The following is a 25621-nucleotide window of genomic DNA, read 5'->3' as shown; positions in this document are numbered from 1 at the left end:
TCAAGCGGTCAATGAAGTTACAAAAGTAAATACACGCGTACTCAGGTTTAAATAGAATGGGTAGGTAAATTAAGATTTATGATAATGAAATCCAAGAAATTAATCTTTGTGATATAGATATCCCTCCGAGTCGTATCTACCCAGTTTGGTGAGCTAATTCATGGAATTCTGCCCGAAGAATGCTTTACAAGTGATTATGGCACTGACACACTGATGTATAAAGTAACATTTCTTATAAAACAACTTCATTAATTAGCCCGACCGACATCATTTACGGTGTGTTCGCTTTTGTCGGAAAAATAAAACCATCATCGCACCATACAAAGAGGAATGCCGTAAGCCGTGGACGTGCTCGGTTCCGTTCCTGCTGGCCACTCGACTCCTGCACCATTACCTAACACACACTTATCATCGCAGAATCGATATAGTCATCAGCGTAAATCAAACCCTCACTTATCTGAACGTGGTCTCTGGCGCACGCACATCCCCATAACGCGCTATCCCAAGCGGCTGCGACGGTTTTCGTGGGTGCCGTACGTTTTCAGCACGCCCAGTACATCCCCGGTAGGGCCACGGGGAGCTTTCCCTACGGCTGACTCAAATCCCTTTTTCAAATAGCGCGGACATTTTCTCCCTCGCCTGGATATTGCATTCCTGGAGGAGCAGCGTGCGTGGTGGTGCGTTATCGATCCGTGCCAAGGGCGTCGCGGCGTCCAATCAACGCTCGCGTCGGAGGGGAGCATCATCAGCGGATCACGTATCGGCCGGTATAGTGACGTAATAAGAAGATTGGACCCGAGAGGAATTGGCTTTTCTTTCGGGCTCTGGATGGGACAAGTGCACGCGACGCATTCTTATTCGGTGCTAAAGGATCAGGGGACGAACGCGGCATTAATCCGTGAACTGTGGACGCTTTTTGCCCCGGTTCACCACTGACCCACTGACGAAGGTGTTAATGCCGAGCTTAACGCACAACCCCTTCATATTTCACCTTTACGTCGAAATCCCGAAAATAATCTTGTCGCAAAAGAAACGAACAAATAAAAAAGTGTCTATTAAATAAATCGGTAGAAAAGTAAAAGTAAAAAGTAAATACATACTTTTACTACTTCGGCCTTTTGCTTTACGTTTTCTCAAAAAGTACGTGAAACCTGAATATGCAAAAAATAAAAATTAAAAAAATAATGAAACTAAAGTGGTACGATTTTTTTCAAAAATTTTGTCTTCCATGTATTTTTTTAAACATTTGGGTAAAAATTGTTAAGAATTATTGTTTAATTTTCAAAACCACACAGAAGTCGTATTTTTTATGTTCTATTATTAATATTAACGCATGCTATAACCCATTCCAACTTTAAAAGAAACGATCGAATAGTCAACTTCTTACTAATAATGTAATTTTTTGTGGAAAGTAACAAATAAAGCGTAATACATGTGTCTTATTTTTAGTTATTGTTACCACAATATTCGTACAAAAAGACGAAAGAGTCCAGTTACAGAATAAGTAAATTTTTTGGATAATAGGTAGGGGTTGAATTTAAGTGTTCAGCTTTCTACATCTGCTAACAAAAGCAACACTAAAACAAAAAAGCAGTATTAAAAAAAATAATAAAATTTAAATTTTATTCGACCGTTCTATTCTGTTGCTTTGTTTGGTTTTTCAGCATCTACTGGGATGTGTTTTAAAATGTTTTAAAAAACGTTTTATTTACATGTGGTTATTAAAAAATGTAAATATCTTTTTCAAAATTGCTTCAAATATCAAGGTAAATGTACTGAATTAATCATAAGAATAAATAGAAAAGATTATGTATTGCAGAATAAATAATGTGATTTTATAATAAATTTTTTGTTGCAGATTAATTCAAAAGGGTTTTTCCAGAAAATCCAGAAGAAGTTGTAAGTAATACATAGTTGATTTTGGGAACACTTTTATTGTTCTCTATTTAATTAATTTATTACTGCTTGTAGCATAACTGCTAATTACATAATAATATGTCACAAAATAATAAATTATAGTACAAACGAGTACCTAATACCTACATACTAGGTACAAAAGAAATGAAAAATTGCGACTACAACATTATTCAAAAACATTTTTGACCACTCTACAAGAATACAAGAAATAAAGTAAGAGATTTTCCTTCTTAACATTACAAACAAATTTCATTGAAAATTTTAATTACTATAATCCTTTTGAAAGGTTCTGTTTTGTTTTATTTCATCCGCAAGCAAGTGTTAAATAAGTTATTACCTACAAAACGATTTTAATAGAAATAGAATAACTTTAAAAGAGTCGAGAACGAAATCTAGTTATCCAGACATTAAATTCTTCTAAAATAATCAGGAATAGATTGAGGTATTGATTCACGAATTAAATTCAGTTATCACATGTGCCTTTGTTTTCAGAACCACTTAGAGTCAATATTACAATGTTCAATTTAACCCACACGAACAAATATTTACTTTTCCAATTTTTAGTGTTGTTTACAAAATGATAATTCTAGAACGAGAACATTTCACTTAACTGCTCACCATTGGTTAAAACTTTCATACTAAAATATCATTGCCGACCAATTATAATTAGTAATTATAATTATACTTATAAACAAATGGTGTATTTTGATTGGTCTGTACTTCACTTCCACGGTATCCTGCACATCAATCCTGTCTCATGTTAGAATTGCCAACTACAATTGGTTGAAAGTAAAACTTATATTTTGTGATAGCCCGGCTTATTTTTTAACATTGTTTAAAAAATTAACCTATTCCGCGATATCAACAAGATTGTTCGCGAAATTGTTAGGTGTTTATAGGTAGAATACAAAATGATTGCTCAAAAGGTAATCACCGCGTCCTGTGGTAAAACCTTACCTGGCTTAGAGCGATCCTAAGAAAAAATGTAAATAGACTCTCCAGGTATAACGTCAAGGTTAACGATCCTGTAACAAAGAAAGTTTTAGAGCAATGTTCATAATTGTTTAAAACGTCACAAAAAAGATGGATTATGAAAAAATCTTAAATGATTTTCAAACACAAATTTGGCAGTTGGTACACACCTAAAACCTTTTTTGCTCGAACGAACACCGGAAATGCCGACTAGAATAAAGGATACATCGCCACGAATGAAAACGAGAGAGACGGACAAGCGGGTGGAATACGATTTTTTCTAATTTTTAACGATGCAGTTCTACTTTGCATCTCTTGCATCCTATCCCATTGCAGTTGGCATCCTACCTACATCAGATGATTAAAAACTCGCCAAAGTTCCGTAATTATTTGTAGAATTTTCAACTGTGCTAGCATTTATGTTATTTTGATATTTTAAAAAGTCAGTAACTTGGGATCTCTATACGGTCCATATTATTCAGGAAAGTTTATTTTTCATTTCTCCGCTCTATTCAATAATTCAAGTTGCGATCGCTCATCAAATACGTGGTTTGAATGGAACCGAATTTACATTTCTAATTAAATATAAAATAACAAAACGGCTACCTTTCAGAATATTAAGAAAACTGAACCCGACCTGAAATTACAGGGTAGATGGTAGAATATGAATCCTACATTACTTTTTGAAAGTATGTAGATGGCATCTCCGTCTACCTCGTTTCGGCGCGATTGCTTCTTCTCATTTCGAAAGCCTTGCATGTCAATACCCGGGAATGGAGAAGGCAGCAAGCACAACATATGACATATTTCCCAAGGGCAGGTTTACCCTTTTGATACCGTATGTTGAAACCGGCGTTATTGCAATTCCGTAATTTGCACGAACTAGCTTGGCTTTTACTATTTTGTTTTAGCAAGTTTAAGCGAACCGTTGGAGTATTACCTCTTTTGGCTTGATTATATAATTTTTCCCTCATTAAATTGTTCCTGAAATGGACATGCAGACGAAAACCCTTGAGTAAATAAGTCATCTCTTGGCGTCTCTAATTTGCCTACAGCACGTCATAATGGTCAGAAGGCCGCTAGTCGGTCTAAACAATAAAGGCCCCAGGTAGTCGCAAGCCATGATGACTAGACGTTTCAGAATGACATATGGCTTGAAAGACCTCCTTTCTCTCTTTCAGGACCGCATCTCGTATTGCATTCCACGTCGGAAAAATAAACTGTTGTGGTAGATGACTTGAAAAAACAGAATCCATAGAAGTGAAATTCGTTTGAAAGGCGCAGAGGAGGGGGGAAACACACGATGAATTAGTTTAGGGTGGGTTGCACATACTAATCATTTCCAGAACCCTTGTCATGCTCTCTAAGCATCGATCATTAAAAATGGCCGACTATGCAGGCTTCATTTTGTTAACAGCACAAAGGAGAGACGCTTTTACAACAGCCTTTCCATCTCTTTCTCGGATCTCGACCCTCGGTAAAACTTTTTCGGGGCTGTTGTGGCTCGAATTCAAACTTTCGCTCGTCACAACTTTCGAGCATTTTTGATGTTTACAATCGTCTGGAACGAACGTACTTGGTACAAGATTTATCATCGCCAGCAAGAACTGGTCATTTTTACTCTATCGCGGTGCTCACGTGTCAGTTGTTCCTGATGCACTTGCAAAAAGACCTATGAGTGATTTTTGGCGTTTCCGGCTAGTTCTCTCGTCCGTGACGAACTTAAAAATTAATTGTTGGGCATACACGTCGAATCTATGAGTCCGATGGAGCGAAAATCAATATCCAATTATATTACAAAGTCCCCCTGAACGTGGCACGACGACGATAACGTGACGTACGGTTGAATGACATATAGAGAGATTCTTTGTTAGTGAGAGCCAGGTGTATGCTATGTACGGCTGTAATATTTGGGATACAGAGAAGAAAGGGTTTGGGATTCGGCACGGATTTGTTGGGTCCCCGCGTCGTGGTCGATGGATGATGCAGGTGAAGGTAAACGATGGAAATTGATGAGACGAGAGTTGCCAAATCGAATGTACCTATAACAATCGATGAATCCATGACAGTCGACGAATTTTATTTTTAACGGACAAGAAACGCATTCGCAATAACAAATTCTAGACAACAATCGCGATAAACTGATTCATCTTTGTACTTCCCAAGTTTTAATTTCTTTATGTTGTTACTTTGCATACCGGTCGAATCCATCAATCTCGCAACAAAAGGCTTAGACTTGTCAAGAACAAAACACGAGAAGTAAAATTTATAACTCCTTCGTTCTCAAACATACTAAAATTGTAAAAGGACAGAAGGAATCAGAATATTAAATTAAACCGAATGAAAATTATATCATTTAAATAAACACAATAACCATCTAATTATTGAAAAAATAGCAGAAGGCGATAACATGTGACACTTTATTACAACCGATTTTTCGATGGAACAAGATTTTACGATATGTTGCTTTCAGGAAGTGATAACCGTCTTCCTGGAGATTTTTATGATCTACGGCTCCATTTATATCGGTTTCTTTAACGTTTTGAATTTCAGATTGGACAGGCTGCAACGAAACATTTGAGATTGGTAATTGTGACTTTTACGACTTCCCGGATTAATGTAAAAACGAAATTGTTTAAAAATTTTATCAGAATAGATTAAATGTTAATTAAGTTATTAGTCTGGAATGCCCTAACGAAGGACTTCCAGATTTGCCTATTTAATATTTTGTTTTTCCGATAGGCTACGCTTAGGTAATCAACAAAAAATGCAGTAATTGCATTGAATTTTTTTACCTCATGAGTTGGCTTACATTTTAAACCAGTCATAAGAATGTTTAATGTTATGTTGAATCTTGGTCTCTCTTTGAAGCCAATGTAAATAGAAAATAGCAATTTGCAAAAATTGTTAAAAATACTACTCGACTTTTCATTTGTAGAATAATCTCAGTAAATTTATTATTACTTTGTTTATTTATTTTTTAGGTATGTTCTTAAAAAAATAAAATAGAATCATAAAATTTTCTCGTTTAGAATTTTTTCTTTGTGAAATTAAACAATATTCTTAACGCCTATACGGCTCTTCTTTTTCAACTTGTAATTAGCTACAATAATAAACTTAGGCAAAAATGAATAGGGAATTCCAAAATTTTTCTTGGAAAGCAAAATAATTGCCCCAATCCTCCCACGTATTCTTAAACACAAGATAAATTTAAAATGTTACAAGTACTTGAAACATTACATTTAATGATTAATATATTTGTAACACATTTCATTACAAATTTTAAACGGTATTTATAAAAAATTCAAAAAAGGAAAAATTCCCTATTCATTTTTGCCTAGTTTAATTGTTTTATTAAAATCTCCAAAATAATGAATAATGTAATACATTATAAAGTATGTAATTTTTTAAAGATCTAATCGGATAAACGTGAAATTTTCAAAAATCAGCCAATATGATTTCGTACTTAGAAAAAAATACTTTCATTAATTTTTTTTTTTTCATATAAGAAATAATCTACATGACAACAACAGTATATCGCTCATGATCTGTCACTTGTTATCTTGTTATCATTTTTTATAAAATAAAATTGAAGAAATGAAACTTTTCGAAGAATAAACATTAAGGCTTTCGTTTTGCGGCTTCAGAAAATTTTCGGGCTTTATTTCGTCCATCTTCGCAGGTAGACCACCTGCACTTTGAAACTGCGGCAATTACGTTAATGCCTTTTAATTTTTACAACGTCCAAAAATTTGAGCTTTACGACCTGTCCGTCTCAAGTGAAAGGATTATCTTCACCAGACGGTGGTTGGTTGCAATACCTTCCGAGAAACCGTGGGAGAAAGACGGTCACTTGAAAATTGGAATTTGGACAAGAAGATGAGGCAAATGTCCGTCACAACGGACCCAAAAACGAAAAGAAGTAAAATAAGGCAGGAGGATCGGGGCGGCGACTTCAGTGTCGGTTCGGAGCAGCTCGGAGGCAACCGGTACTGGGTCAGTGGCCCCAGTCAGCTGATCGATTACGCTCCTCCACTTTGTATCACCACGGACGCGCCACATGGTTCGAGTACTTGCGTGGAGGTGAGGTTCTTTGTGCATGTCTCGTCGTCATCAACGGATACCCTCGTCGCGGCCCTATCATGTTAAAAAATACCAAACTTTTTATGAACGCAGTCTAGTAGTTCTGACGGAAAGTGCCCATAAATAAAAATATAAGCCAACTGGCTGCAAAATGCAGACAATAATCTTGACTCACGATGTTCTCCTCCACTACAAACACGAGGATTAAATGAACACCGGAATTCAAATATGTACCTCTTTTTACGTTAAGTAAGTGCAATATTTTACCTCTAGTAATGCTTACATTTTTTAAACAATGATGAATACGTGGATTACAATGAGTAAATAAATAGTGTCATATCTACAGGGTGAATCGAGGAAGCGGTCGTTTTTTCATTTGTTACAAGTATGTACGTAACAAGATCTAATTGAAAACATCATTCAATGTGATATAATTAAGTAACTTTTTAATTTACTAAATACACACATGATTTTAATTATGTTACATTTAATGTTCAGCAACCTGTACATACTCAAATCGAGTGAAAATGATTTTTTTTTTGTTACTAAAGTAGAAAAATGATATTTTTTGCATTTTTCTCAGGAAAATTATTTTTTGTATTTATAACCTCAAAATCGATATCTCTCGATTATCCTCAAAATGCGGGAAAACGTTTTTACTTTGCAACAGAAACTATTCACTTTAAACAAAATGGGCGTTTCGTAAAGAAAAATGAAATTATGGACCGAGAATTAACCGATACCACCGACGTTTTAAGGAATGGAAAGCAAAACTTCTGAAAACGTGCGGCGTAGTTTTAATCATCCGAGGTTTGCCGAAATTCCAATAAATTTGTCACCCAGTCACAATTTTCTTCGTTTTCATTTCTAAAATAGGATTCTGTCGTGAATAATTTGTGTTCTTGAATGCACATCATTTTTTAAATAAAATTCATAAAATGTCAAAACTGTGAAGTGATGGTTTATTAACTTACGCTGTACGTTTTCAGAATTTTTTTTTTTACAACCTGTATAGGTACATCTTTTTTTTTGTTGGTGACCATATTGTAGCAGTTTTCAAATTTTCTTTATTATCTTACAAGTAATATGAGGAACTTAATTTTGGTTTAACTGCATCATATTAACAAAATAATGATAAATTTTATTGATTCTTCAATATCAACTCGTACATACCTATTTGTGTGATTTTCAGCATATCGTTTCAAAACGTTAAATTGTTCGCATTTTGTCAAAATCTGCAAATACATATCACATACAAATTGTGACTTAAATAGGAGTATTGTTCTTTTCAGTATAATAGATAAAGAGGTTTTGTGTAATAAATTGAAATTGAACAGATAGATTTGTTATGGTTTATGCAACTACACACTTGCCTTAAAAAATATATCTATAAGCTAAGAGTGATTCCTGGAATTTTTTTTTTTACTAAAAATTAAAAAGATTAGAACTTACCTTACAACCTTACTCATAGTTATTTTTTTTAACTGGAGCAACCGTACCTAATATTTAACACAACTTATAACAAATTAGCGGTTTGTTTACCCCAAGAAACTTTTACTTTTTTGGAGTTTGTTCTGAAAGCTAGGACAGGGGAATTTGCAATTTGTTTGTTTGTTCAGAAAACTTCCTTTAATTTAGGAAGAAGAATAGTTCCATCGAGACCACTAGCAACGTTTATTGATTCCCATTCCCAACACTTTTGCTGTCGTCATTTTGGACATTATAACAAAAGACACGTCTTCCCTCGCTTACGGAAATGCCAGGGCCAGAGCTTTGCCGGCATCGTTTCTGCGAATTTCTACAAACTAACGAAATAACAGATAATCCCAAGGGTTACAAGAATATCCGGATTCAGCTGCACCAACTTTTTCCCTTTATTCGCTGCGCATTACTTTTTTTAAATATCCAACAAAAAAGGGACGTAATTAATTGTACGCTTGATTTATCTTTAATCCCAATACACAAGGGGAATTTAAATCAGGGTTTGAAAAAATTTGCCGCTTCATTAAGTCGAAGGCATATTAAAAGTGTTTTTGCTGAAAAAAAAATCAATAATAAAGTAAAATGCGTGTGAAAGCTTCGGAAAGAGTAGACGATGATTAATGATATTTCTAATATCTCTATCTGGTAAATGTAGCCGAGACCGTGACTTCCTTGAGGAACCTTCCAATCGTTTATCTTCAAAGGGACAATCAGTCACCATGTTCAAAAATCTCGGCGGATTTGAGAGAACATAAAATAGATTACATCGCCTTGCAACACGAGATAAAACTAACCTTTCAACGGGTCGAAGATTACTCGACATATCTACTTAGCTCAAGAATCAGATTTAGGCATTTTTCCTCTTAGGAATCGATTCATCGAATCTCGATGAGCGCAATAAAAGATTCCAATTAAAAAATGCCTCTTTTTGATACGATTGTAAACAAGTTCAGCCCTCGCTCTTCCAGTGTAATTTTTCTTTTAAAAAAGTCCATCTGTAGGAACTGGCTTTCACCCGGGGGCAGGAAAAAGAAAAACATTGCCATTAAAGTCATTATAAAAGGACCCCACTGCGGCATGCAGACCTAAAATAAAAGTAACGAACCGTGGAAAGAAATTACACGATGACGACTGCAATCGTACATTGCAGACACTCATTAACTCCATTCTTAATTATTATTACCCTCCACATTATTTTCCAGTTTTATTCAACAGTATCCTAGCCACAGTAAATGATGCCTTACCACCAAACTAACATTTACAATCAATGTTATCAGAGAGGCAATACGTGGTATTTTGGACCAATATGATAACGATCTGACAAAACCACATGTGGCTTGTTTCAGGAGATTAATTAGTAGATCATTTCCAATATGTGCCACCAACATGGCGTAATACCAGCTGTGTTTCTGTCAGTTGTCATTTTTGACATCATCACTTATTAAGTCATGTTTTCTTTTTCTCAAAATAGATTTATATGTAGTACAAGTTAATACACACAGTTAATAAATAGTTAAGTGGAATCGGAGGGATACGTATCAATCAAAACAGACTTATGATTTTTTGAATTCATAAGTAGTTCACTTTGAGGAAAAATATAGCAAGAAACATGTCACTGAAGATATCCTAGACGTGTAAAGTCAGCAACTCCTTTAACTATTTTTGATAAAACACTTTATTTTTAAACTGTCCAATTTAGTAGATACTGATATAGAAACACCACGACACTTCGAACCATTAGATTAGGCATTTTTGTTATAAACACGAAGTTGAAAACCTGTATTTTCAATTTTTAATAAGAAATATGTACATCCAAAAAAGTATATAAAATAAACGTTGTATTGTGTAAACGGCATAAAATAGTAACTTGTCAAAAAGTACAGTTGATGGCACAAAAAAACGGGAACTGTCAGAATAAAATTGACATATTTTTCATAGTGTGAAAACTTCTTACGAGAGATAGGTTAAAATTATGGTCAAAATTCAATGACATCTTTAAAAATTATTTCATAGGTTTTGTCAAGTACATAGATAATAATTAATTCACAAATGGACAAAACCAAATTTACATTAGGAAGTTTTTCGTTTCCCGATTTTTTTGCAACCAACTGTACACAGGAAATAATAAACAATATGACAACGTGTACAAGTTAGAGGACCCAGAATTACTATTACCTCACTGCAATGGTGAAATCTATTAGGTATTTAAAACTTTTCTTATGTGGCAGTCAATAACTACAACGGAATTATTTTTTTGGGATACTAATGAACCTTTTCTGAAGGTGTCTCAGTTGATTGTTAAAATAAAATAGTGTTTGTTTACAATCTAGAGATGGCATCAATCAAGATTAGATAAAGTTATTCATTTTAAATACGAATCGACACAGATGTTATTAACAGCAGCAAATCATTCGCCATTAATCCATAAAATCTCTTCATAATGTCAGTATTGATTTTATTGGTTAAACCAGAGACAGCACTTTATTTGAAATATAAAAATTAATAGCAAACATAATATGTATAACAAAATAAATAAAAGAAATACATATTTCCTGCCGATAAACCACCACAACAGATATAGTGTTTTCATGTGACTCTGACGGGTTCAGTTATAAAACAACATCAACAAAGTGGCATTTTCCGCTAAACTCGAATGTTGCTAGTGCTGCTCGTTGAGCATAACGGAATGAACGGCCGAGCGTTGGGAAACCAGGGGTCTTACGTTTCCGACCTGCCCATGCCATTAGAATGCATTTTAAAGAAAAATGACCCTTGTGTTCAGATATTTTTCAGATGAATTTGCTTGGTACGTAAAAGTATATGTATATGTAATTTAAATTTTATGGTTTTATAGCTCGACCCTTCAGAGTCACATGAACACTCTGTATGGATATAAACGAAAAGAAACATAGATACATATATGTAATTACTTAGTTTACTAAAAAAATAAAACACCAAAGAGATTGACAATAACTTCAAATTGTGTTGAATTTTTTCACATTTTGACGTGTCGTTAAGTAATTAGTGAAAGCTTAAATTAACTGGTAGTTAGTACAAACAAAATGAAGATGAAGATTCAGTATTCGTGGTTTGGCCGAGCATTTATTTTATATCGTATAGATAATGAATTAAATAATTACAATCATCCCTATCACCCATTTGAACTTTCCAGCGCGAGTGGTTTCCAATCTATAATTACACTGCCCTGCGGTACTCCAACAGTGCTATCGATACATCACGTATCAAACGTACAAGTGCCGGAATATGTCCAAATGTCTTACTTAGCATGCGCAAGTTTCAAATGCACAAGCAAGTAGTCGCAACAAGGTCACGCTCAGTCATGAGCTCTCCAACGAAGTGGGATGACGCAGTGTGGTCGTCGTCAAAGATGACTGACCTGCGACAGTACACCAAGAAATTTATAGTCGAATTCATACACCTGTACAAGTCACATCCGACCTTATGGCAAATAAAAAACAAAGACTACAGAGACAAAACAAAGAAAGCTGCAGCTTACGAAATTCTGATTAAGAAGTGCAGAGAAGTCGAGCCTGATTGTGACAAAGACACGGTAGTGAAAAAAATCAATTCGTTGAGAACTTGCTATCGGAAGGAATTTAAAAAAGTTCAAAGATCAATAACAGCTGGAGATGCGGAAGTGTACAAACCGAAACTGTGGTACTACGACTTGCTCATGTTTCTAAACGACTCTTCGGCATTGTCGAGCGATTCGGTGTTTTACATGGACGAAGAAGCCACAAACGACGTAAGTACTCAACTTCATTACGCTTTCATCGTTAAAGAGAAACTTCGTAGATTTTTGGAGGGCAGTGTGATCCGTTGACCTCTCAAAGCGAATCGTTGAGTGAATCCGCAAGAAGCTCTCCTTCCACCACCATGTTTATCTCATCTGAAGCGCCTACGCAAAAAAGTAAGCGCTCGAAAAAGGACGAAGCCTACGACTCTTTTGTAGAACACCGACACGAAGACGAGTTTGATTTGTTGGGGAGGATTTACGCGAACAAACTGAGGAAATTGGGGAAGGAACAACGGATTTATGCGGAAAAGATAATTAACGACACGTTATTCGAAGCACAACTGGGCAATTTGAACAGACAGTGCCACTTAGTTACCAGACCTCTTCGGCAGTATAACTCTCAGACCAATACGGAGATTGATCTGAAGCCCGAATATCCCGATTCCGATCCTGCCGACACTTCTTTTGTTGATTCTTAAACATTAGAAGTGTAAAGTTCCATTTGTAATAAACATATTGTTGATACCGTAGAGGAGAGATAAGAAGATGAATTATGTTATTAAAACAATTTGTTGAATCTGTACGAAGTTTGATTTAGCTGTTAAAAGTGTGTTACCTCTAAAGACAATAAAAAGTGTATTTTATTTTTATTTTTACCACGAATGAACGAGTTTGATTGATTACTTAATGAATTACTTATTGCATTCAATTTACGTTGCGAGTATTACAATAGAGTTTGTTTTGTTCATTTAAAAAATATATACATATTTGTTAATTACGAGTATTTATTTAAAAATTGTACATTTTTATTTTTTAGCTGGAGCATTTTTTCATTTTTTTTTTGACTAAGTGAAGAGAAATATTTTCAATGCAAGTTTTCGTAATTTAAATAAGACCTATGTGGTCAAAATTTATTTGTTGCTATAGAAATGCGGTAATGGATCGCTCCTGTGCGGACACATTTTTTTTTGTACCTATTGTTCGTGCAGTAATTTTATTTCTAAGAAATGTTGACCAAAATCATAAATCAGACCAACAAAAACGTCTCTATGTCGGCATTAGAGAAAATATTTGCAAAGTAAAAAGCCGGGCGGCAAATAAAATATAGTCTTTTTGTGTATTCTAAAATAGAATGTGCAAGTAGGCTGGCCTAATTTATAACTTTAATCAGTGAGCACTTCTTAGAACTCAATAAGTAATATCCTATAAAACTGTTACCTTCTTTAGAACGTCAGTGTGTTCTAAACTGAAAATGTACGCGTACAAGAAGACACAAAAGAAAAATGAAAGCGATAAACAAAACGTGTTATGAGTGATTTACTACTATGAAACAATCACAAATACACTATACAGTGTGTTCACTCAATAGAACATGAGTTTTATGGACGATGGATGTATGTAATAACAGTACATATTTAAGAAAAAGCATGAAAGAGTATAGCGTCCTTTTGAAATAATTTACCGATTCATTTGGACACAAGTTTATTTTTAATGACGAACTAACCAAAATAATTTTGAATGGATTAAATTGTGTGGAATACCTATTTTATTAAATTTAACAGAGAGAATATTTCACATATTTTATGTAGACTAAAAATTATCTAAAAGATACGTAAATACAAATACAAAAACACTTGCGGCCATTGAAGACTAGAACAAATTTAAAATATTAGCGTTATAAATTCTCAAAGCACTAGCTTCTTCAAATTTACGTTTTGCCAATAATACAGTATTTTTGTTAACATTAATTTATTGCCCTGTTGCCTTTATAGGCATTTACACCGTATCTCAATCTAATTACCCACTGTAATACATTTTTGAAGAGTAGATAATTTTAAATATTGTACTTCAGTACAATAACTGAGTTGACTCTGAGTTGCCAAAAATTTACATGAGATTACAATTTATGAAATAATGGTTTTGTTGATATTGGCAACTTTCTTAAAACAGTGTTATTATGAAAAAACATTTTTAACAGTAATTCTAGAAATAGGATTTTAATGTGAATTATTTGTGCACGAAATTATTTTATTTAAACTTCAGTTTTATAGATAAAATGCTAAATCGTCAATGTAGTCAACTTGGTGCGTGGTGACTCATGGCTATTGTATAGGGTGATCCAGTTAAGCGATTAAAATTTAAAAAAACGCAATTTCAAGTTTTTTCCAGTAAAGGAGCCGGTGAATATTTATAGGAATGAAGATTTGTGTATTTGGACGTACATGATGAATAACGTAACAGATAATAAATATACCAATTTATTACCGTGGTGATTAAAGTCAGTAATTGACAGTATGGTGCAATTACTTTGCTGATTAAAATAATTAGCAACTTTTTAAGGTATAATCGTCATTTTAAGCCTAGCCGCGATTCTTTCAGTTTCTAATAAGTAGATTAATTACCACGAAAATATTCCATTCGAGCACATTTAACATAATCACACAAAGAACCGCCGAAGAGGTCTCTGGCATTTTCTTAATTGCAATCCAAAACTGATTGTCAAATAATGACCCGGCAACAAAGAAAACCATCCATCCGACAACACAGAGCTCTCCAGCCCGAAACGTGAGCTTTGGCTCCCCCTGCTCGTAAGCTCCCTTCACTTCCCTCCCCCACATCCACAGTTCCCCTAATAATAAACAGCCGTGTTTAGTGAGTGGGTCGATCCGGGCTTGGTGGAGAGGACAAAGAAAGCCTGCGACTGGGGGGCATACCATACAGCAGATGCTCAGCTGTCCTCGCTCTAAGTTTCGGCCTGCTAGATAGTGGCAGTTTATATCTCTGTAAGCGGCCTACTGCGATGTGGTGTTATCATTCATGGAGTGTCCGGTGCAAGTTGGTTGGCTTGCCTCTAAATCTGCATCTCCTTGGCAACAGAACGGATGCCGATTGCCACCCCCTTACGACTGATTGAAGTGTGCGGAATTTTGTTTTTAATCTTTTTTTCGCTCTGGTGTGGTTCGGTTTTGTGATTTTTTCGCGTGATAGTGATTTTTGTGGTTTTATGGCACGGAAAGCTGGACATATGTGCGATTTGTGACCTGCGTTTGTTTAATGTCATTAACATAATTTATTACCAACAGAGATATTAAATTCGAAATAAATCAGCAATTGTATGTATGATGTTTACGTTTGGTAGATGTATTGAAATTAATGCACAGATCAAATTCAGTTTCTATTTACATTCTTTCGGGGCGATTAATCTAGCATTAAACAGGTAATTTAGGTGTTTTTCCGATTTTTGGGTTGTTTTTGAACTAACAATTCTATTTTTAATTAAAATTAACTGAATTATATTGGTAGTTTCATTTTCCCTTCATTATCATGGTATGGTATTGAAAAGCCTTTACTAACCTATAAAATTTTAACGGTGACGACTCTAATTTTTTCATTAAATCGGCCATTTATTTTGTTTGTACATGTCACAGCATGTATTTTTTTTTGTGAATATGTAAAGATAAAATTATTGAAATAAATAAAATAAACAGGATCACGAAAATTATACATACATTACTTTTTGTAGTGTTTTAAAGTATAGTTAATAATTTTTAGTTTTACATTAATACGTTAAAAGTTTTCTTTAATTAAATATTAAATTGTATGCTTGCATTTTGGCAACGTCGATTATTGATAATATCGGCAAATATGATCATTTTAAATCCTGTTTGCCTCTGTAAATGAATGACTACAGCTATTATTATTATTAAATTTGGCAACAAGCCAATTCTTTTTGAATGTCATACTGGATGAAAGATGCACCACAGTTCATCTTAATTACTTTACGTGAGTAATTTTAAAATTGACGTATGTAATTACTTTCTGTAAGAAATGTAATAAAAATAGTGGATAGATCTAGAAGAAATACAAAAAGGATTGAAAACAAGCTTGACTGCAGTGACCACATTAAAAAAGGTAATTTATACTTATGGAACATGTATGGATCACTAGTTATTTGAGATGATTCAAGGAATATTGCCTGACTATTCAGTGTATTTTCCAAAATACGATAAGCAAAACTATTTTCTGATTTCAAGCAATTTATTACAAACTTAAATATCTGTAAATTATTCCATTAAAGTTTTTAACTTTATTCTGACCCTCCAAATACATACAAAAACAAACTCATTGTAGCGTATTATTAAAGCGACGCAAAAGGAATACATTTTCATAATATCTCATTAAATATTCCATATACTATTTACGAATAGAACTGTTTTATTATGCACCATCATGGATTTACGATTTCCGGAGTAATTATTTGTTTTCGTTTTTTTGTGAGTTAATTAATAAAACCCTGTTCCCTAGAAATTACTCACACATTTCAATTCATTGAAGTCGGGTTAATTTATTTAATTTGTATCCCTACATTTATACTTTTTAAAACACAACCCGGGCTTATCATTTGTTTTTATCTCCATTCCTTTTCGCCTCCGTCCATAATCGTGTTTTCTGAAACCCCATTAAATTTGTCTGATGAGTTACACCTCGCAGCTTTTTGTAATACCTTTTGATATTTTTAATTAAATTTGAGGACTGTCGCGTCTCTTAGCACGTTCGACGGTCTCCATTGTTAACTTTTTACTTGACAGGATTACCAAAAGTAGAATGTCCATTTTGGTCACAAAAATGCACTCGAAAGTGCATGCAGGCAACCAGTTAAGCAACGCTGGTTGCAAGGCGGCTTTCCGCCAACATAAAAGAATTTCTTTCACCACCAAAACGACTTTTAGGTGTGTTTTAGGAGTTTATTGTTACAAAAATAACAGAGATGAGATTGCCGCTTTTGTTTTATTTCACCTCGTTGAATTCAATCTTATGACGTCTGCAATCTGTGAAGCCGAAAGGGGACTCAGATGGATTCCGTTTTGTGCAACCCTCTTCCCTTTTGTTTTGATAAACGATTCGCTGAAGTCCATACCAGCAAACAGGAAAGCAGTTAAAAAAATACATAAACCCTCCGACCGTTCTGTTTCCGCTTTGGCGGTATCTCGTTCATTTTTCATCATTAGGTCAAAAATCAATCGCCGCTTTTCGAACTCGGTTGACGAACCTTGTGCAGGAGTCTCGTTTGAACACAAATCCAATGTTGGTTACGAAAATAGAGTGATTAATTTGGGATGGTATTACCCTTGGTTCCACATCCGGTTGTAAATGTTTATGTAAATGGGTGATAATCAGTGACATCTAAGAAATTAAAGGAAGCATTTTTTCTCACAGCGAATACTAAAAAATATTATTTTATCTGCGTAGAGTACCAGCTTGACACGTATTTTCAAGGCTTCTTGGCGAATATATTAATATACTGTTTATGTGTACTGTAGCCATTTCGCAACATAATGAATGGTACGTATTAGACGTTTGTAATTTTTGGAACCACATATTAAAATGATCTCTCGTTGTCTAGAAGTTTTGTAAATGAATAACGATAACAACGATAATACAGTCGATCCAGAGATCGTCAAGTCTCACGTCCTCGGTAAGTAAAGAAAAAAACTACTTTAGATTGTATTAACCTATACATAATTAACTTTTACTTACCCTTCGCAATACTTGAGCCCTAAATTCGATCGTAGGGTCGTACAGATTGGCTTCGAATCTGAAACAATATAAATTGAATTATAAGCCCATTAAATTATAATTCTCTTACTTTTAAACTAATTTCGTAGCTACCCTTAACTTATTAAGATTTGTAGTTAATTTTCCAAACAAGTGTTTCGAATTAATAAAACTTTGTAACAGACTTAATAAAATGACATAGATATGTAGTAAGTGTACCTGTATGAGCCATATTAAAAAAATATTTCCAAAATGTATTGTTGCCCTAATTAGTTCTTGTGTGTTGATTAAGATATAATTAATTTTAATATCAATTGATTTCACACTTGTTAATTAGGATTTGAAATTGATGGTGATGATGTTTGTTAATTAAAGACATATCAATTTAGTAACAAATATCTTGATTAGTTCTCTAATAATATTCATAAACTAAATTATATGAATAATTTTTCAATAATAATTCAGCTGCATTTTGAATTAAGGTAGTAATGTCGGCGACGAAAATGAATGAGAAAAACGAAAGTTATTTACTTTATTGTCTGGAACAGAACGCTGGGATTGGTTTAGGATGTGGAGTTAATTGTTTTTTTAGTGTTAAAATCGTACACAACCTAATGCGATTAATGTTAATTCATCCACACTCGGTGTAATTTATTTTTGATTTAAATCAATTCCAAATCAGTTACACAGAACAATTTCTATTCAGAGTTCCCAGCTGGATAATTCGTTCCGCAGTTAATGACATTTCTCATCATCCACCCAGAACATCTTAGACAAAGTACCTGCAAAACTACAAATGGTCCTAAAATCTATTCACGATCTGAAAGCCGCCACATTACTTTTGACCAAAACCATTCATCGCAAGGGAAAGCCTTGAAGAGATAAGTAATGCACTCCAGAAAATATTTCAGCTTTCCTTTCCATAAAACGCACAAAGCAGCATCCCTGCAGGGCCACCCCGTCACACTGCTAAGCAACCAAATGGAAACAAATGGATGATGATGCTAATGTTTCGTGCCGGGGAATCAGGAATTTGTGACGTGGTGGTTCCATTTCGCCCTGTTGCTCAATAACATGTTGATTACCTCGCGTATGGAGAGTCCGATAAAAGAAAATGTGTATTGTGAGGTTACATAAACATAATAAATATCTAGGTACATCATGGGACCTGGGCGTCGAAAGTCTGTCGCAATAAAGCAATACGGGTGTAGGTGGCAGACACAATAACGGTCTGGAATTTAAATTCAGAAAGAGTACAAGATGCAATATAAAGTGAAATATGTGCATGGAGTCTCAGGATAACGGACACGTTTTAGCACTTCGCTGCTTCTGTCGAATTGAACAAGCTGTAAAATACAAATGGGCCAAGCAGCAACTTCGGGGGCCAATTCGAAAAACAGCTGCCTATATTATATTACGTCTATACCGTGAAAGCCACCAAAGAGGCCGTGTGCGCCAAGGCATAAACAGATTATTACTGTGCTAAATACCGGGGGAAACTTTGTAATTATTACAAGTTACGTCAGGAGGTTCTTGTTTTGTTACACTTAATATTCAAGACAATTCTATTGAGTATTAATTATAAATTCCATAATCCTTGGGGATTTATATATTATTAATAAAGCAAACTTAAAAATCATGGTTTAATTATAACGAAAATAACTTATTTACTTTACTTATTCATGGAATATCAATAAAAATTCTTCACGGAAAGTCAAAATCTAATAGAAGTAGGTAATACATACATACTTGAAATACTGAATATCTTACAATTGGATAATTCAGTTCATTTAATTAAATTAATCATGGCGATCCTCTTTTACATTGATAGTTTTGTGGTACAAACTTTCGCTTCTAGTTTAATTTCAAGTTTGGAAAATATGTATTGCGTAACGAAATGAAAATTTAAAAAAGTCAGCACAAGTTCAAATAAGCAGTGGGCACACCACACCTGTCGCGTATATGTATTCCTGACATATAATTTTTATTATGTCGTTCAGTATTTTTACTTTCGAATGATTTTAAAAATCTAATGAAGTAATGACGAAACAAGCAACAGTCCAACTAAATTCCATTTCACTAGATTGGTTACATCAATGTGCATACAGGGTCATTATAAATGATTGTAATCCAAGTTGGCATAAAAACTAAATGTAAAATTTATGGTTGCCGCTCTATATAAAAAATGATGAATAAATGAATACAGGAGTTAAATTGGTTGCAAAACAACTTAATATATTTTTATTCAATCGTTAATTTAGAAAGAAAGAAATAAAACTCTCATCACCGCACTTTTCACCTAAAAAATGACAAAAATTGACAGTTCACAGTTAGGCGGCAAAATTTTCATAACATGGGCATGGCTTGCTTCGACTACAATCATTTATAACGACCCTGTAGATGTATCTAATAATTTCACAAAAATTCCAGTCAACATGGAATGCGTATTACAGAATTGGAAAGAACATATGGTTATCAGAAATCGTACTAAGCGTTTTTACAAATCGATAAGTGAAGCTTTGTTGCTAAATAAATACATAGTATACAAAGCTTTAGTGAAAGCTGTCATTTCTGCATATAGGGTGAATCGGGGGAGATGGTCATACTTTTTTGAACCCCTAATGTTGGAAAACTACGTGAATGGGGCAATCAATGTAACATTGACATGTTTCTTTATTTGTAGTATTTGTACGATTTGAAAAGACAACATTACAAAATTCAATATTTTACAAATACAAATAGGAAAGTTTTTTGTACTTTTTTTTTTGTTATACAGGGTGGTCCCGATATAACCTGCCAAAAAAATTCTGGGTCATTAGAAGGATCTAACAAGTCCAAAAAACCCCTTTTCATTAGGTCCAAAATAACCCCTATCCACACGCATTCGACGCTGCTGACCACAAAAATATGTACCTACTCAGGAATTAATTGTTGGTGTTTGTAAGGATGACAGTATCTAAGCAACATAGGTATCTGAATCGTTTATGATAAATCTGACAAACTAAATCAAATTAATGACATTTATTGAAAACGCTGTACACTATGTGCGTTAATTCACCAGCTCATTTAGGTACAAAAGCTGATTTTGTTGACTGAGATGAATGAGTAAGTAATAAATAAAGTGGTGTTCCTCAACGTGTAAATAAATGTAAAGGTAGTGTGTGCAAAATTGTGGAAGAACTGTATAATAAGAGTATCGTCTTAACTGTGGTTAAATAGCCAAAATAATGTATTGAATAAATTTATTTACACTTTACATATTCGTACTTTCAACTCTAACTGAGAATATCTACTAACTAATGAAAGGTAAACTAGACTAACAAAATTATTTTATAATAAATGTTCTGTGTACCTTCCGTTGGTACCAATTTTCATAAACATTTTTTGTGTATGAGTTCTACTCATCGTCACCTATTACAGGATTTCTTGTGGCAGGTTATATCGGGACCACCTGTATGTAGATATACATATAGGTATGTATGTAGAACAGAGAATTAATTAAATTAGTAGCAAAATTTGCCAAAAGGAAAGGAATAAATAATTACGGTAGAAGAATTGTGGCAGCAAAGTTGGAATTTAAAAGAAAATTTAACATATAGTAGTATTTAAAGAAGGTCAAGTTACCCTTGTAATTCAAAAACAAATTACGATATAAAATTTTAAAAATTACAACTATGTAATTGAGGTTAGCTCTCCCTAATTAATGCAATGCGAAATCTGAAGGAATTCCTACAAACTGTTTTCAAAATACATATTTAACTGTTTCCATACTGTGTAAAGACCTTGCACATTTTATTTATGTACTATAAACAAAAAAGAATAAAACCGAAAATACACTGATACGGAAATCAATTATTTATCCTTGTCAGAATAGGCCAACGCCATTTAAAATTGATGCATTGATTAATTTTGTAAAAAAACCGCACACCTTTATTTCGTTTCTTTGTTTAATGATTTCATTCAAAAATGATATCTGGGATAACCATTGACGTCACCAAGTGAAAAAAAAACTCCCTGTAAACATGGTAACCCCGGAGAAGCTCCTGCAAGACAATGTGACATTTAAGTTATATTTATCTTTATTCATGATTGTATGTATTGCTACTTTTTAACTTTGGTCTTAAATTACCACCGAAATATTGCAGTGTGTCGGTATGATCTCGATTTTTTGGGTGATAATGTTTTTCGAAGAGTGTGCACAGGTTTCACTGAGGGTCAAAAGCTACGATGCGATCTGGACCGAATTAATACTCCGTGTAATTTTGCCGTCAAAAATTAATGTAAAATATGAAATATCGCTTAAGTTGTCGATCGAGTCACGAAGATAGAAGAGTGCAAGAAGAGTATTGTATGGTTGTAACGACTCTTGATTATAACTATTAATACAACATTATAAGACCAGCCATACGACGAAATTACACCGTATATTCACCCAGTCCTGTATTATACACACTGATTATAACGTGGCTCCAACCTGTGATTAAGATGCCCCACCCGCTTCTGCACCCTCCGAGTCAGGTGCTTCGGCCCCCGGGGCTCGATTTCATGCAATAACCGACGACCCGGACGTCGTCGATGAGTTTTCGGTATTCCAATTTCGGCGCTTGCTGATCCTTTGTGATTAATTTAATGGTTGACAGATTAAAAAGTGTAACCTGTGAGATATGCCGCTGCGAGGTCAGCCTGTACCACGGGCTTTTGTGCAAACTATAGACTTGTAATGCGATTTTGATAGCAACATCCAACCCAAAATTAGCCCCAACCACTTCGGTCTTGGCGCTCAAGTTATGTAGCGTGATATCGCATTAAAATTCGATTTAAATCGATTCGAGGTAGCTCTTTAATCGCATCTATTCCCGGGAATGGCCACGGCGCAAAGCTAGAGGAACAAAGAAGAGATAAGACTGCGTTCCAGAGCGTGGGCGTTTTTGTTGTTCCAGAAATTAATGATGAGCCCCTGCGCCACTTGTGTTAAATTAAAAATTAATTTATCGTACCTGTTGCTTTGCAGTCATCGCGCGTGAAAACAGTGTTATTGTTGCATAAAAAATACCGGTGTGTGAAGGAATGACGCTGCTATGTAGTCATGGTCTTCTGGTTTCGGGGCGAGTTCAGTTTTCTTATCGTTACAAGAGTGAAATCGATGGCGAGGCTATTTTGTGGAATCATTGGGTCGTGAAAAGTCACGTCCCATTTTCATGAATGGAGCTCTATAACGGCGGCGATAACAATACAGAAATGGATAGGCAGACGCACCGTGATGCAAAGCGAGAATTTACGTGGAACCCACAAAGTATCCCAGTTCTCAATCCAAAAAACACACCGGATCAAGTTATAAATTTCACTGAAATAGTTTGTATAATTTTATTGGGTCGGTGCAAAAAATGCCGCAACTTCGGCTCTAACACTCGGAATTTAAATGTATGCACGGCGAAATGAAAATTCCATCAAAGAACGGCGCGTGCATATTTTACCTCCTGATGGAGTTGTGAAAAAACGCGACGACTGTAAAGTCTCAGCAGGAGGCATTCTCTTAAAACAAAAACGGAAAGAAGATGGCGACTGTGTAACCATCGATGAAAATAGAATCGTCCGGGTTTCTTCCAGATATTAAAATTTACAATCGACTCCACTTTTTAATAAAAGAAGTCCGCTATCGAGGACGTCCTTCAAAACATGAAAGTGGTTTCAATTTCGTATTAAATTTTCATATAATACTGCCATTATGCGGCTGAATATTCAGGGCGTTCACTGGACTCCTCTCTGTCAACAACGAATATACCTGGGGGTGGTTTGCGAGCGTTGAAAAAGTCATGTCTTGGATATACGCCTCACATCCAGACTGTACTTTTCGAGGGGCTTGATAAGAATCTGTTGAAATGATAGTGAGTAATAATATTAAAGGTGAAATTTATGAAAAGCTCTTATAAATTTCGAATTCAAGACCTGTGCATGTAAATGTGTGTATTACGCTCGTTTATCATTCCAAATAAACTGTCCTCCAGGGCGCTTTGCAACATGTTGTATATTTATGAGAATATATGAATGAAGATTACCTACTCCTAAAAGGGGGAATGAATCTATTCCGGTGGACAAGCTGGGCTGTACACCGTTTTTAAGGAAACTTGATACAAAAATATTTTTAACTCGTGGCAGCGAAGAAATTTTTAATGGCATAAATGTTAAACAACTAGAAGGTATGAAAACTAGGAAAGGAATGAACGTAATAAAAAAAAACAATTAACTCTTCCGTGAGTGGAATACATGTGTATTTAAGAAACGAAAAATAGAAATCTGGTGATACTTATCACGTTGTGTAGTTTCTTAACCCTTAAAATCTACCAATTTAAAGCTAGTCTAACAAAAATTTCCCACTACATGTGTGATCAATTGAAAGGTCTTCCTTCTTCACTGATTCGAAGAATGTATCTTTTATTTACTGTGGAAAGGAGTCAAAGTCCCTAAACCCTGCAGCACCTAGTTCTATGAGAAAAAATAATGAACCAAAGGAGTGATTTCGAATGACATATGGACTGCAGGTACCGAAAAATCACTGAATTCAGAAGAAAATGTTATCAAAAATGTAAAATTTAACCCGCAGTAGTATTTAAAAAAAAAATCAAGTTACCGTTGCATCTCAGATAAAAAAACAAAATACAATTGAACATATTTTTTGTGTTTTCTCCAAAACCTAGAATATTTACATACTTTTATTTTTTATTTTAATGGAAAATAAAAAATAATAAAACCGAACATAAACTGATAGGGAAAAATTCATGTTTACCAATTTTTTACCCTTGCCTGAAGGGGATAGCAGTACATATTTAAAATTGATGCAAATTAATTTTGTAAAAAATCGCACACCTTTTTCGTTAATTTTTGTTTAATGGGTTTGATTCAAAAATGAGATCTGGGATAACCATTGACGTCAGTAAATGAAAAAGTAATGCTTTGGGTTGTTTCGGTTTATTGCCATCTTGATAAAAAAATCTGAATAACTATCTGGTACCCAACATTGAGAAAACGCCAATTTTTCTTTGTGTCGAATATACATTTTTTGTTTACCTCCTTCTCTTTGCTTTTATCGAATCACTTTGCATGTAATTACCCTTACGCTAAATAAATTTTCGTTTTATTGTGCTACGAGTACTACCAAAGTACCGGTAGAGATTTTCATATTCATACATTTCTTAATAACTCGAATTACGTTAGCTTCACTTGTGTACTTCTTCTCGTGTACAAACGCCAGCCTCAATTATGTAAAGTACGGATTTAATGTGAGGTTTGCAAAGATATTTAAATGGGGAGCGAATATAATTGGAGTGTTGTTTCCACAGCTTTGCTGGAGATCCGTTTCACAATATCGCCAACGAAATTCTAATTGCTGTGCTACTCCTGTAGGTACAGGGCGCATCTGATGCATAAAACTCTTGGAAGTGAATCCCGTCACGCCGTGATAATTAATGTAGACACTTCTTTCGTGAAATCCGTGTGTTGTTAATTGTTAATTTCGTTCAAATTAATTGCGTAACGCAAGACAATTATTATTTTCTCGTATCGTGCGACTAACGAAGCACGAACTCGCGCATGCCTCTATCAAAGTGCAAAAGGTATCGTTTTCCGGGGCAATTATTTCGTTAATGATACGAAACCTCATTTGGCGGTGTTATGATAATACCCTTAAGGTTGGCTGGTCGCGTATATCAGAGGGATAGAATTTGTCACTAGACACTAACGAACTTGCTTCCCTTGGAAACCTGAAACTGAGAAAGTGCCACAATCAGTGTAAGCGGAGGCCATGTAACGAGCTCATCTGTTCATCTTGCAGCCATCTCGAACTAACATAAATTCCGG

At 34.6% G+C, this 25621-nt stretch overlaps 2 protein-coding genes across 8 annotated transcripts in view; one reads left to right on the top strand and one right to left on the bottom strand.

Moving 5' to 3' along the window:
* Positions 1 to 25621, top strand: part of D2hgdh (D-2-hydroxyglutaric acid dehydrogenase) — a 92597-nt gene that overhangs the window by 24735 nt on the left and 42241 nt on the right. For 2 of the 5 annotated variants that reach the window (XM_069049081.1, XM_069049079.1), the window contains exon 2: positions 1859 to 1899. The exons of 1 other annotated variant lie outside the window; for it this stretch is intronic. The gene's annotated coding sequence lies outside the window, so the exon portion shown is untranslated. Of the gene's footprint in view, positions 1 to 1858; positions 1900 to 2111; positions 2131 to 7000; positions 7222 to 25621 lie in introns of those variants that run through there. 2 more of the 5 variants (XM_069049080.1, XM_069049085.1) reach the window with 2 other exon arrangements.
* LOC138131835 (polyhomeotic-proximal chromatin protein-like) overlaps positions 1 to 25621 on the bottom strand; it is a 68968-nt gene that overhangs the window by 27490 nt on the left and 15857 nt on the right. For all 3 annotated transcript variants that reach the window (XM_069049072.1, XM_069049073.1, XM_069049074.1), the window contains exon 2: positions 17750 to 17807. In XM_069049072.1, the coding sequence (XP_068905173.1) occupies positions 17750 to 17807 (58 nt within the window). The remainder of the gene's footprint in view (positions 1 to 17749; positions 17808 to 25621) is intronic.

Source organism: Tenebrio molitor, chromosome 5 (assembly GCF_963966145.1).
Source record: "Tenebrio molitor chromosome 5, icTenMoli1.1, whole genome shotgun sequence".
Taxonomy (NCBI): domain Eukaryota; kingdom Metazoa; phylum Arthropoda; class Insecta; order Coleoptera; family Tenebrionidae; genus Tenebrio; species Tenebrio molitor.
The sequence above is the reverse complement of the archived record's forward strand: the minus strand, read 5'-3'. Positions and strand labels throughout refer to the sequence as shown.